Source organism: Ranitomeya imitator, chromosome 8 (assembly GCF_032444005.1).
Source record: "Ranitomeya imitator isolate aRanImi1 chromosome 8, aRanImi1.pri, whole genome shotgun sequence".
Taxonomy (NCBI): domain Eukaryota; kingdom Metazoa; phylum Chordata; class Amphibia; order Anura; family Dendrobatidae; genus Ranitomeya; species Ranitomeya imitator.
The window spans coordinates 15,321,801-15,335,988 of NC_091289.1; the positions used below are offsets into that span (position 1 = coordinate 15,321,801).

At 45.8% G+C, this 14,188-nt stretch overlaps 1 protein-coding gene across 3 annotated transcripts in view; it reads right to left on the reverse strand.

The window, feature by feature from the left end:
* Positions 1–13,103, reverse strand: part of LAMB2 (laminin subunit beta 2) — a 62,911-nt gene extending 49,808 nt beyond the window's left edge. Inside the window, exons 1-2 of one of the 3 annotated variants that reach the window (XM_069736375.1) lie at positions 12,959–13,103; positions 10,384–10,484 (exon numbers count right to left, since the gene is read on the reverse strand). In XM_069736375.1, the coding sequence (XP_069592476.1) occupies positions 10,384–10,411 (28 nt within the window). In that variant the 5' untranslated portion in view covers positions 10,412–10,484; positions 12,959–13,103. The remainder of the gene's footprint in view (positions 1–10,383; positions 10,485–12,958) is intronic. The other 2 variants (XM_069736373.1, XM_069736374.1) reach the window with 2 other exon arrangements.
* Between the last annotated feature and the right edge of the window lie 1,085 nt (positions 13,104–14,188).

Sequence of the window (14,188 nt, forward strand, 5' to 3'; positions counted from 1 at the left end):
CTTGGGACGATGCCATCTTTCCGTAGAGCTGTCACTGTGGCCATGTAAAGCAGGAAACAATAGAGAAAAGCTGTAAATCATAAATGATGACTGATCTGTACACATCGCGGCCTTGTCTCCGGAGTCCAGCTGTATAGGTACAATAATAAAAATGGCACCTGTCTTGTATTAATCCGATGTGCCAGTGCTGAGAAATCGAGCTTTGAAGTCACATGCAGATTACTCTGGTGGTGCACTGGGGGCGTGTCAATGTATTCTGAGTGCTTAGGCACGCCCCCAGTGCACTTCCTGGCTAATCTGCATGTGCTTTAAAACTCGGTTTCTCAGCACTGGCACATCGGATTAATACCAGAGAGGTGTCATCTTTATTGTTACATCAAATATTACATAAAGTAATTGCTTAACTAACAATTCACCAAATATTATTTGCTGTTATTATAACGACTCTTTCCCTGCCCGTCAATGTGTCAGTGCACCGCTAATTGTCTTCTGTCTCTTGGCAAATATTCTGAACCCCCATAGAGCAGCCCTTGTGCCTGACAAAAGGGGACTCCATAATGAAATGGCACCCACTATACCGTCAGAGGGCATGAAATGGGCAGGGAGCGGGGTGGCCTAAAAGTGGGCACGGGTATGGGGACATTATTTTACTTTGTGTGCCACAATCAACATGACATCCCCGAAAATTGGCACTAAAACAAGGACTGTACTAATCCCCTGCAGAACTATGGGAGGGAAGCTGACATTGTAAGGTTTCATTGAATGGTGGTGTGTTGTGGGAGCGTCCGCCATGTAATGTACCGCCATGTACTGTACAAGTAACCATACCGTACGGTGCGTAATTGTCAAGTCCGTACGTCGTCTAGATTACACTTACAATTGAACTCTATTTGATGCCACCACTATAGACTGCAATACCGCCATACAGTGCTCAGTTAAAACCGCCATACAGTGCTTCATAAAAATGGTGCAAAAAGACTAAATGCAATGTATTGTTCTCTTTTATCAGCCATATACAGCTGGGCAGTCGTCTATAATGTTTTGACTGGCAGAAAGTCCACGAAAATGTCTGCCCCCAAAATAAGTGCTACATGCCTCCTATGTCCAGCGCTTTAGCATTATAAGTTGCGCCCCTTTAACCGTCCATCTGCACATGGGATAAGCGTCATGGGAGATGGACGTATCCAGACCTAGCACATTCCTCCCGAATAATCCGATGTGGCCGTAATAATATTATAATGCAGTAATATCAGGAAAATGATGTTACAGCACAAATATGTAGCTTGGCTCCGCGATACTACAGCTGCGATGGCCGCAGAACAGGGATAAGATTATCTCATGGCATCCATACGATGGGGAGTAGAAGACGTTCCTGGACCTTGCTCGCCCGGTGCCAGGGCGTTCTGTAATGTTATCGCAGAGCTGCATCTGTTTTCAGACACTCAGAACACTATGTCCTGATCGTGCGCCATGTATATACCGTCACTCACATCCCCGGGGGGGGGCTGCTTATAGATCTGCTATAATTAGGCAGATGAAGGCACAGTATGGCGTAATCCGCATAGGGATCAGGACGCCAGAAGCCGGCAATCCCGGGCAAATGTGTGGCGAGGCCTTGTGTGCTGTATTTATGGATCTGCTGCATCATCAGAATAAACCCCCCTAGATGCTACTGCTAGTTGTGGCAGAGGCAGCTAAGAGGTTGAAAATTGGAAAAGGGTAATTTTACGCTAGGCTGTAGCATTATAGTATTTCAGTCTATAGTACAAGTGATTACAGCTTCAATTACCCTAGGGGAAGCAATAAAAAATATAAAAATAAAAAAAACAATATACACACACACACAATAAATATATATATATATATATATATATATATATATATATATATATATATATATATATATATAAGAAATAGCGTTTTTTTATAATTTCGTCCCAAAATAAGGGAATAAAAAGTGATCAAAAACCACAAAATGGTACTAATAAAAACTACAGCTTGTGCTGGAATAAAACAAGCCCTGATACGTCTCAAGGTTATAGGCAGAAGATGAGGAGGAAAGAGGGGCCCACTGGGACTGAGACACCCGAGACCCCCATGTGAACCTGGTAGGGACATTCCTATGATCTGGCACCTACTGGGAACATGTACCGGCCCTCACTACGCCAGCAGGAAGAAGTGTCCAGACTGGGCTGTCGTTTTCAGCTCATGATGACATCAGCACGTCAGGTGTCACTGCTATGATGTCATCAGTGACTTAAGGGAATGCTTAAAGGGGCGTTTCTGACATTGTAAGTTATCTTTTATCACAGGGCTGTGAAATGTTCCGTCAGAATAGAGCACATGCCGTCGCTCCACCTATTGTCCATGGGACTGCCGAGTACAGTCCTTGGGCAGTCCCATGACGCAGTGGCTTTTCAGGGTGTATCACCTATCCTGGCAATGTTGGGGATAACCCTTTACTGTCTCTGTTGTATTTTCTCACTCTCTGTGACTCTGACATCTATTAAAGGACTATATGAGGGGTTTTTAAGAAACAGCGCCACTCTTATCTAGAGGCCGTGTCTGGTATTACACTTTGAGCCCCTTCAGGACGTTATTATCTGCAGCTGTCAGGACATGCTGGGAGTTGTAGTTTCAGCTGTCGAATCACATGGGGTTGTGGACGATTGTAGGTTTGTAAGATTTGAGTCCTGGTCCTGCTCTCACATTTATAGTTCAGTGACAAAAGGCCCATTCAGGTGCCATTAATAGAGCGTGTGTCCTAATATAGCAGCGGCCGCAGAGATCCTGTACCCGGCACCGCAGCCCTGGAGACTTCTGGAAGCGTTCAAGGGTATTCGCACCTTTACACGAGCTCTGACCTGGCACTGTTCGTTGGCGTGACTGATACGGTTTGTGGGGATACTTTCTTACAGGCCCTAATAATGGGGCATTGTGTATGTACTATGAATAGGGACACGGGTTGGCACTGTTAATAACGCACTCATGGCCCCTTATAAGGGCACTTTGGCACTATATTGGGCCACTAACTGTCAGTGATGTCAAATGACACTTAAGGTACTCTGTCCAGTGGTTGTCTTGGGTGCGACCGTGACTGGGCCCAAAGGGCAAGGGGCCGCCTGGATCCCCAGACAGACACTGATTTTAACTGCATATGTGTCTACAATGTGTGGTGGAGTAGGACGCCCTTGGCCACTCACCCTGGGAAGTCTTTACTTGCTCTAGACTGGCAGCCTACAATGGGGCGGGCATGCACAGAGGACTTCAGGCGGTGCAATGATGTCACTTCATAACACTGCCAGCCTACAGGGTGGTAGGTCAGCATCTCGCCGCTCATCGTGGGAGGAGAGTTTGACTTAATGTTTCTCTTCATTGAAAATTGGAGAATTTGAGGGCTCAAAAGGGGATATCCATAAAGTGTGGAGGCATTACTATTATATGGAGGTACAAGAAGGGCTTAATTATTATATGGGGGCTGTATGAAAGCAGTAGGTAAGGTCCTGGATGGAATGCATGTGTCACCGAGGTGGCTGTCCTCGGTGATGTAAGTCCTGGGAGAAAGTGCAGCAGTAACAATAGGTTACCGAGATGGTTTTTATTTTGACTGGATTTTGGGTCCGGGATTTAGGAGAGACCAAAAGAGCTTGGGTGGGAAAGGTCGCTCCCATATTCCATTTTTACAGGCCTAATAACCAACGGCTGGGTGTGTTGTGCTGGGACTGGAGAAAGACCCTTCATGGTGGATTGTCTATGCTAAAGACTGAGAAGTGCCTGTAATGCCAAGTTGGTGAGACGGTTTGATTTGTTTTGACTTACCCAAAAGTAAGGACTGTTTTGTTATTCATTTGTGCTGAAGAAAGTTGTTTTCCTTTTGGAGCTGTAAAGTTTATGAAGGATAACAAACCTTACTTTGACATTAAACCCCTTGCCTTTACATGTCCAAGGGGCTACCAGAGAGCTGAAGCCCCTACAAGGCATATAGAGGGCATAATTATTGTATGGGGTCACAAAGAGCATAATTATTGTATGTGGTCACAAAGAGGGCATAATTATTGTATGGGGTCACAGAGGGCATAATTATTGTATGGGATCACAAAGCGTGCATAATTATTGTATGGGGTCACAAAGAGGGCATAATTATTGTATGGGGTCACAAAGAGGGCATAATTATTGTATGGGGTCACAAAGAGGGCATAATTCTATGGGGTCACAAAGAGGGCATAATTATTGTATGGGGGTCACACATAGGGCATCATTCTTGAATGGGGTCACACAAAGGGCATAATTATTTGGGGTCACAAAGAGCATAGTTATTGTATGGGGTTACACGGGGAGCAGAATTATTGTATGGGGGCACGTTGAGGGCGTAATTATTGTATGGGGGCACTATTACTGTCTGTAGGCTTAGAGGGGACATTGTAACTGTGTGGAGGTATAAAGGGTGCACTCTTAGCTGTGAGGGGCACTATGGAGTTTTTTTTTTAGAGGTGGGTAAAAATGGTTACACAAATATTTCGTCGCGTCACATGGATGGAAAAAGTCGCCATGGTAGTCCGGTCCGAATGGAGGATAATGACTTAGATCAAAGAGAACATCCAAAACCTCTATGAAAGCAGATTGCGGAGGGTTTCTTCAATGGAGGGGCATGGTCTGAAAGAAAGGGCATGACCAAAGGAAACCCGAAAACCAATTTTCAGTATGGTGGGAAGCGTTCTCATTAGGTGCAGTCACGACCATCGCAGATATTCCGGCATTTACCCTTTTTCTACTGCAATTACCGTGGTAATTTAGAGAGAAAAGTGACGTTTAGCAAATGGAGCACAAGGGGCGGCCGGTGCCTCCACTGTATATGTGGGGAAGGGTCTGGGTTTAGGAGGTAATGGGAGCTGGGATATAGGGGAGGCATTTATGTGGAGGAGCCGACAGCCCTCACCTCCATGTAAACGCAGCCATTGTTTCTTCTACGGGTCTACAGATCACTACTCGTCATCCTTCCATTGACGTAGCCGGATGAAGGCCTTTTTTTTGCGGGACGAGTTGTATATTTTAATGACATCAATCGTTTTATATATAGTGTACTGAAAAAAAACGGAAAAAGTGGATTGAAATGGTGAAAAAATGCAATTCAACCGTTGTTTCTTCTGTTTTATGTTTATTGCGTTCATTGTTTTGTGAAAGTGGCCGGGAACAAGATTTTTCAGGTCAGAACGATTACGGTGACACTACACTTGTAAAGTTTTTTTTTTAACTACTTTAGTGGCTTACAAAAATGTGAAACTTTCTAAATAATATATACCGGTATATAATTTATTTTTTTACCCCATAGCTAGATGTGGCCGCAGCTGACGGATTGAGAACAGTTTGTTTGTAGATTTGGATAATCATCATTCAGTTTAATTGCTAAAATCCGGAATATTTTAGACCAGAATTCTAATCGGACACAATCCCTGAGGGCTAATATCCAGTGGGTCCTGTGAGGTTTCAGCCTGGCAAACGGAAAATGTTACCCCTCTCAGGAGACCGCCATTTCATCGCCATCTTCCCTCCAATGTTGTGAAACCTGCATACAGAAACATCATACAATGTGCTGTTATGTGCAGAATATCCCCCTGCAGAGCTGCATGCCCGGACTGGAGCGTCACCGCAACCATCTTACTGTCTTATAATGAGACATTTTACTGGTTCCCAGTCACGATCGAACACCTGTGCCAGCTCCCATCAAAGCCAGGAATGTGGTGATCCCAGAATCTCCTCCATGGCCCCTGGGAACAGGTAACAAACCTCATCTGGGTATAATCAGTACTATTCCGGTTTATTTATGTAAAGCATTTGTCCAGATATCAATAGTATTCTACAATTATCTAAAATCTGTATTATGCCCCAGAGCTGCACTTACTATTCTGCTGGTGCAGTCACTGTGTACATACATTACATTACTGATCCTGAGTTACATCCTGTATTATACTCCAGAGCTGCACTCACTATTCTGCTGGTGCAGTCACTGTGTACATACATTATATTACTGATCCTGAGTTACATCCTGCATTATACCCCAGAGCTGCACTCACTATTCTGCTGGTGCAATCACGGTGTACATACATTACATTACTGATCCTGAGGTACATCCTGTATTATACTCCATAGCTGCATTCACTATTCTGCTAGTGCAGTCACTGTGTACATACATTACATTACTGATCCTGAGTTACCTCCTGTATTATACCCCAGAGCTGCACTCACTATTCTGCTGGTGCAGTCACTGTGTACATACATTACATTACTGATCCTGAGTTACATGCTGTGTTATACCCCAGAGCTGCACTCACTATTCTGCTGGTGCAGTCACTGTGTACATACATTACATTACTGATCCTGAGTTACATCCTGTGTTATACTCCAGAGCTGCACTCACTATTCTGCTGGTGCAGTCACTGTGTACATACATTACATTACTGATCCTGAGTTACATCCTGTATTATACTCCAGAGCTGCACTCACTATTCTGCTGGTGCAGTCACTGTGTACATACATTACATTACTGATCCAGAGTGACATCCTGTATTATACTCCAGAGCTGCACTCACTATTCTGCTGGTGCTGTCACTGTATACATACATTACATTACTGATCCTGAGTTACATGCTGTGTTATACCCCAGAGCTGCACTCACTATTCTGCTGGTGCAGTCACTGTGTACATACATTACATTACTGATCCTGAGTTACATTCTGTATTATACTCCAGAGCTGCACTCACTATTCTGCTGGTGCAGTCACTGTGTACATACATTACATTACTGATCCTGAGTTACATCCTGTATTATACTCCAGAGCTGCACTCACTATTCTGCTGGTGCAGTCACTGTGTACATACATTACATTACTGATCCTGAGCTACATCTTGTATTATACTCCAGAGCTGCACTCACTATTCTGCTGGTGCAGTCACTGTGTACATACATTACTGATCCTGAGTTACATCCTGTATTATACTCCAGAGCTGCACTCACTATTCTGCTGGTGCAGTCACTGTGTACATACATTACATTACTGATCCTGAGTTACATCCTGTATTATACTCCAGAGCTGCACTCACTATTCTGCTGGTGCAGTCACTGTGTACATACATTACATTACTGATCCTGAGTTACCTCCTGTATTATCCTCCAGAGCTGCACTCACTATTCCGCTGCTGTTGTCTCTGTGTACATACGTTACATTGTTTCATTCTGATTGGTTATGTTGTTATTTTCAGGCTGTAATTACACATGAAATGTTACAATAACAACAACATAAAAAAACAAGTGATAAAACTTGGCATCTTGTAGACTGAGAACTGCTGCGGTTTCGTTCCTACTGTTCTGCGCTGAGCAATTATCCTTCAGAAATCACGTGTGAGGACGAGGCACATAACTCCAGACGCAGATGCTTGGAGGTCGGGGAAGACTGTGGGTGGAAAGTGTCTCACTAATGATGTGTTTTTTTTCCAAACCTCTGGGAACAATATTACATAAATCACTTTTTCGAGACCCTTTCACTGTGTCAAGAGCTGCAGGAAGAGAGATGGCGGCTTCCTGCAATGTTTTATCCATTGTTCGGAAAAAAAACTGAAAAAAGTTATTTTTGGACTTGTGGAAGTTTATGCTGCTGTCATGTCCCAGGACCAGGAACCTGCTGATCTCACTTGTGTGTGACAAAGCTGAACTGGTGTAAAATGTGCAAATTCTAAGTATCCTGGGATAATAGGGAGAAAGACATAGTGAAGAAGCCCCCTAGACAGTGTCCCACATAGTGAAGAAGCCCCCTAGACAGTGTCCCACATAGTGAAGAAGCCCCCTAGACAGTGTCCCACATAGTGAAGAAGCCCCCTAGACAGTGTCCCACATAGTGAAGAAGCCCCCTAGACAGTGTCCCACATAGCGAAGAAGCCCCCTAGACAGTGTCCCACATAGCGAAGAAGCCCCCTAGACAGTGTCCCACATAGTGAAGAAGCCCCCTAGACAGTGTCCCACATAGTGAAGAAGCCCCCTAGACAGTGTCCCACATAGTGAAGAAGCCCCCTAGACAGTGTCCCACATAGTGAAGAAGCCCCCTAGACAGTGTCCCACATAGTGAAGAAGCCCCCTAGACAGTGTCCCACATAGTGAAGAAGCCCCCTAGACAGTGTCCCACATAGTGAAGAAGCCCCCTAGACAGTGTCCCACATAGTGAAGAAGCCCCCTAGACAGTGTCCCACATAGTGAAGAAGCCCCCTAGACAGTGTCCCACATAGTGAAGAAGCCCCCTAGACAGTGTCCCCCTGATGCATCTATTGAGTGGATTCCCTGGGGTTTGTTTCGCTCTATTCGGCTTGTTTAGTTTTGTGATTGTTGTAGGTTCCCACACTAAGACGCCGCTCCACAAGGGTTACATAGAAACTGTCGAGTATTTGACGACGTCACACCCCCCCATTAAATCAGTGGGACAACCAAATTACGGACTACCACCAATATTATCTTATGACCTGTCCACTTAAGAAAGAAGTACCTGGCAGAGGTGGAAATAAAACACACTGTGACAATTATGGCTGCCACTGCAGCACCACAGGAGTTGTCTCCTAGCTTTCTCTGACCCCAAAATGGCAAGTTTGTGGGGGCAGTACAGAACAGTTTTGACATCACTGAGGGAGGTATAGATCGGTGGTGACATCAGAGGGAGGTATAGATCGGTGGTGACATCACAGAGGGAGGTATAGATCGGTGGTGACATCACAGAGGGAGGTATAGATCGGTGGTGACATCACAGAGGGAGGTATAGATCGGTGGTGACATCACAGAGGGAGGTATAGATCGGTGGTGACATCAGAGGGAGGTATAGATCGGTGGTGACATCAGAGGGAGGTATAGATCGGTGGTGACATCAGAGGGAGGTATAGATCGGTGGTGACATCACAGAGGGAGGTATAGATCGGTGGTGACATCACAGAGGGAGGTATAGATCGGTGGTGACATCACAGAGGGAGGTATAGATCGGTGGTGACATCACAGAGGGAGGTATAGATCGGTGGTGACATCACAGAGGGAGGTATAGATCGGTGGTGACATCACAGAGGGAGGTATAGATCGGTGGTGACATCACAGAGGGAGGTATAGATCGGTGGTGACATCACAGAGGGAGGTATAGATCGGTGGTGACATCAGAGGGAGGTATAGATCGGTGGTGACATCAGAGGGAGGTATAGATCGGTGGTGACATCAGAGGGAGGTATAGATCGGTGGTGACATCACAGAGGGAGGTATAGATCGGTGGCGACATCACAGAGGGAGGTATAGATCGGTGGTGACATCACAGAGGGAGGTATAGATCGGTGGTGACATCACAGAGGGAGGTATAGATCGGTGGTGACATCACAGAGGGAGGTATAGATCAGTGGTGACATCACAGAGGGAGGTATAGATCGATGGTGACATCACAGAGGGAGGTATAGATCGGTGGTGAGATCACAGAGGGAGGTATAGATCGGTGGTGAGATCACAGAGGGAGGTATAGATCGGTGGTGAGATCACAGAGGGAGGTATAGATCGGTGGTGACATCAGAGGGAGGTATAGATCGGTGGTGACATCACAGAGGGAGGTATAGATCGGTGGTGACATCACAGAGGGAGGTATAGATCGGTGGTGACATCACAGAGGGAGGTATAGATCGGTGGTGACATCACAGAGGGAGGTATAGATCGGTGGTGACATCACAGAGGGAGGTATAGATCGGTGGTGACATCACAGAGGGAGGTATAGATCGGTGGTGACATCGCAGAGGGAGGTATAGATCGGTGGTGACATCACAGAGGGAGGTATAGATCAGTGGTGACATCACAGAGGGAGGTATAGATCGATGGTGACATCACAGAGGGAGGTATAGATCGGTGGTGAGATCACAGAGGGAGGTATAGATCGGTGGTGACATCAGAGGGAGGTATAGATCGGTGGTGAGATCACAGAGGGAGGTATAGATCGGTGGTGACATCAGAGGGAGGTATAGATCGGTGGTGACATCACAGAGGGAGGTATAGATCGGTGGTGACATCACAGAGGGAGGTATAGATCGGTGGTGACATCACAGAGGGAGGTATAGATCGGTGGTGACATCACAGAGGGAGGTATAGATCGGTGGTGACATCACAGAGGGAGGTATAGATCGGTGGTGACATCACAGAGGGAGGTAATATATATCTTCTCCTCCTCCTCAGGTTTTCTATGACTCCATTTGGCCCCAGCCTGATCCATAATGGATCCTGCAGCATCGGTGTTGGATCCTCCGACCACATGTGGGATCTCTCAGGCCCTGACCTACATTTAGTCGCCATTTTGCCCAGATTTCTGTCTAAACCCAGTAGTGACGTACCGGTTATTACGATGCTGGCAGGCAGCATGGCGGGCAGGACGGGTGCAGCTCTCGGCGCCGTGTTTGGAGAAGCCGTCTCTGCCTCAGTAAATCTGGCAGCGCTGAAAGAAAGATGGAATTCATTGTGAATTTGGCTCAGACCACCGTCACTGCTAAGAAAATACGTTTCTGCTGTAATTCTGGAATAAACTGTACAAAAACAAAAAAAGTGATCGTCGCCCACGGCAACCAACAGGGACTGGTCCATATACTGGTTCACAAAAAGTGTGGTTTATGCAAATTTAAAGGGGGAAATTTTGGGCGAGACTTAACATATTCGATGATTTGGGATTCAAATGTTGGTAATTCTGGTTGCTATTAGCTATATTATTTTATTTTTATTAATCTGGAAATCAGTGTAATAGGGATTCAAATATCTGAGAATATGTTTGATTACATCATGTTCCCCTTTAAAAAATGGACGCCATCGACAAACCTTTTGTCTTTTTCAAGTACTTGTGGCTTCCATTACAAATCCCAAGAAAGGTTAATCTTCATTGACATAAAATGGGATCTTTTGAGTTCGTGGTGGGTGACATTTTGACAAGGCAGCATGACCTTTACAACATTTGAATAACCACTCCCCTCTTCACAGACCACTCCCTCTTCACAAACCACTCCCTCTTCACAGACCACTCCCTCTTCACAGACCACTCCCTCTTCACAGACCACACCCCTTCCACTTCCTGTTCTCTGAGCCCTGAATTTGCTTATGGTGAAGAAAACTATATGAAGCTCTACTTCCGGGAGGATTCTTTAGCTCCCAGGAGATTTGCCAACTCCTCCTGGAGTCGGGGGTGGTCCATTATATTATGATCTAATTATTTTTAATCTAAATGATCCAAAATCCTTTAAATGGATCACAGTTTTATTTATTTTTATAGAGACCAATATAATGTATCAGGACTGGATAAAGGTAGAAAATAAGATTTTGTTTGTTGTCAGCCACCACTAAAGAAAGCTGATTGTACACAAATGTATAGAGACACCTCTAAAAGGAGCTCACTACATGGATGTTTATACAGCCACCACTAGGGGGAGCTCACTACAGATTTATACAGCCACCACTAGGGGGAGCTCACTACAGATTTATACAGCCACCACTAGGGGGAGCTCACTACAGATTTATACAGCCACCACTAGGGGGAGCTCACTACAGATTTATACAGCCACCACTAGGGGGAGCTCACTACAGATTTATACAGCCACCACTAGGGGGAGCTCACTACAGATTTATACAGCCACCACTAGGGGGAGCTCACTACAGATTTATACAGCCACCACTAGGGGGAGCTCACTACAGATTTATACAGCCACCACTAGGGGGAGCTCACTACAGATTTATACAGCCACCACTAGGGGGAGCTCACTACAGATTTATACAGCCACCACTAGGGGGAGCTCACTACAGATTTATACAGCCACCACTAGGGGGAGCTCACTATATGCAGATGTATACAGTCACCACTAGGGGGAGCTCACTACATACAGATTTATACTGCCACCACTAGGGGGAGCTCACTACTTACAGATTTATACAGCCACCAGTAGAGAGAGCTGATTGTACACAGATGTATAGACACACCTCTAAAATAAGCTCAGTACATAGAGATTTATACAGCTACCACGTGCAGGAGTTCACTGCATAGATATTTATACAGCCACCACATGCAGGAGCTCACTATATACACATTTATACAGCCACCATTAGAGGGAGCTCACTATATACAAATTTATACTGCCACCACTGCATAGATATTTATACAGCCACCACATGCAGGAGCACACTACATACAGATTTATACAGCCACCACTAGAGGGAGCTCACTACATAGAGGTTTATACAGCCACCACTAGAAGATGCTCACTACATAGAGGTTTATACAGTCACCTCTAGTGGGAGCACTTTACATACAGATTTATACAGCCACCACTGGGGGAAGCTCATTGCAGTCAGATGTATACAGCAACCACTCATTATATCATCCAGCCGTGTAGTGAGATGAAGGCACACACTGGATCCTCGGAGGTGACACCGGTGTCTGACATGGAGTCATCTCCTATTCTGCCTCCGAGTGTTTCTAATGTTCCCGCCGTCTCTGGTCCGTCCCATAGGACTACTACTCCCAGCTGCTGTATTTCTCCAGACCTGCACTCACATTGCTTATGTTGAGTGGGGTGACAGAGACGTGAGACCCCCGGCCTCTGCTGGGAAGCTGAAACCTCGCACGTCGATGGGTGAATAAAAAACTCACATTTGGGTTTTTTTCGGACCCCACGAGTGCTGCCTGAATTTTTCCTTTTTTCTGTAAATCTCGAGGACTTTCCTATTACTGACCAAGAATTGATAGCGACTTGGACAGAGGACGGCCAGCGACGCTGATGGATGGAAGGATTTATTATGCTTTGCTTATATGGCGCCATCATATTCCGCAGCGCTGTACGTACATTATCCTCAGGGCTGTCACACATGGGAGACACATACATAAGGTAAGTAGATGTTCTTGCCCCTGGTGTCCGGGGTCCTGGCACTTACCCGCTCTCGGTGGTGCAGGTCGGGGGTCCCGGCTCCCCTGTCACATCCGAGCTCTGAAGTTATTTCTATCCAGAAGAAAGTTCTGTTATTGAGGAGGAGGAGAAGTTTCCGTGCAGCCGTCACTGCAGACTCCGCCAGAAGCGGCACATACAATGCTGGAGTGTTCCCAGCGCTGGGACTGAGGGTGGTACCAAGCCCCCACTCAGGTTACACTCCACCACTGTACATGTGTGGGGGACAGAGCGCCAGGGACCTGAGACCCCCGGGGACTGGGGTGAGGACGGTCTGTGCACAGCTCAAATATATCCGTTCTGCAGCAGCTGAGGTGTATTATGAGGTTCTGCAGCAGCTGAGGTGTATTATGAGGTTCTGCAGCAGCTGAGGTGTATTATGAGGTTCTGCAGCAGCTGAGGTGTATTATGAGGTTCTCCACCAGCTGGAGACGTGTATTATGAGGTTCTTCAGCAGCTGTGGTCTGTATTATGAGGTTCCTCATCATCTGTGGTCTGTATTATGAGGTTCCTCATCATCTGTGGTCTGTATTATGAGGTTCTTCAGCAGTTGTGGTCTGTATTATGAGGTTCTGCAACAGCTGGAGACGTGTATTATGAGGTTCTTCAGCAGCTGTGGTCTGTATTATGAGGTTCCTCATCATCTGTGGTCTGTATTATGAGGTTCCTCATCATCTGTGGTCTGTATTATGAGGTTCTTCAGCAGTTGTGGTCTGTATTATGAGGTTCCTCATCATCTGTGGTCTGTATTATGAGGTTCTTCAGCAGTTGTGGTCTGTATTATGAGGTTCTGCAACAGCTGGAGACGTGTATTATGAGGTTCTTCAGCAGCTGTGGTCTGTATTATGAGGTTCCTCATCATCTGTGGTCTGTATTATGAGGTTCCTCATCATCTGTGGTCTGTATTATGAGGTTCTTCAGCAGTTGTGGTCTGTATTATGAGGTTCTGCAACAGCTGGAGACGTGTATTATGAGGTTCTTCAGCAGCTGTGGTCTGTATTATGAGGTTCCTCATCAGCTGTGGTCTGTATTATGAGGTTCCTCATCATCTGTGGTCTGTATTATGAGGTTCTTCAGCAGCTGTGGTCTGTATTATGAGGTTCTGCAGCAGCTAAGGTGTATTATGAGGTTCTTCAGCAGCTGTGGTCTGTATTATGAGGTTCTGCAGCAGCTAAGGTGTGTACTGAGGTTCTACAACAGCTGAGGTGTATTATGAGGT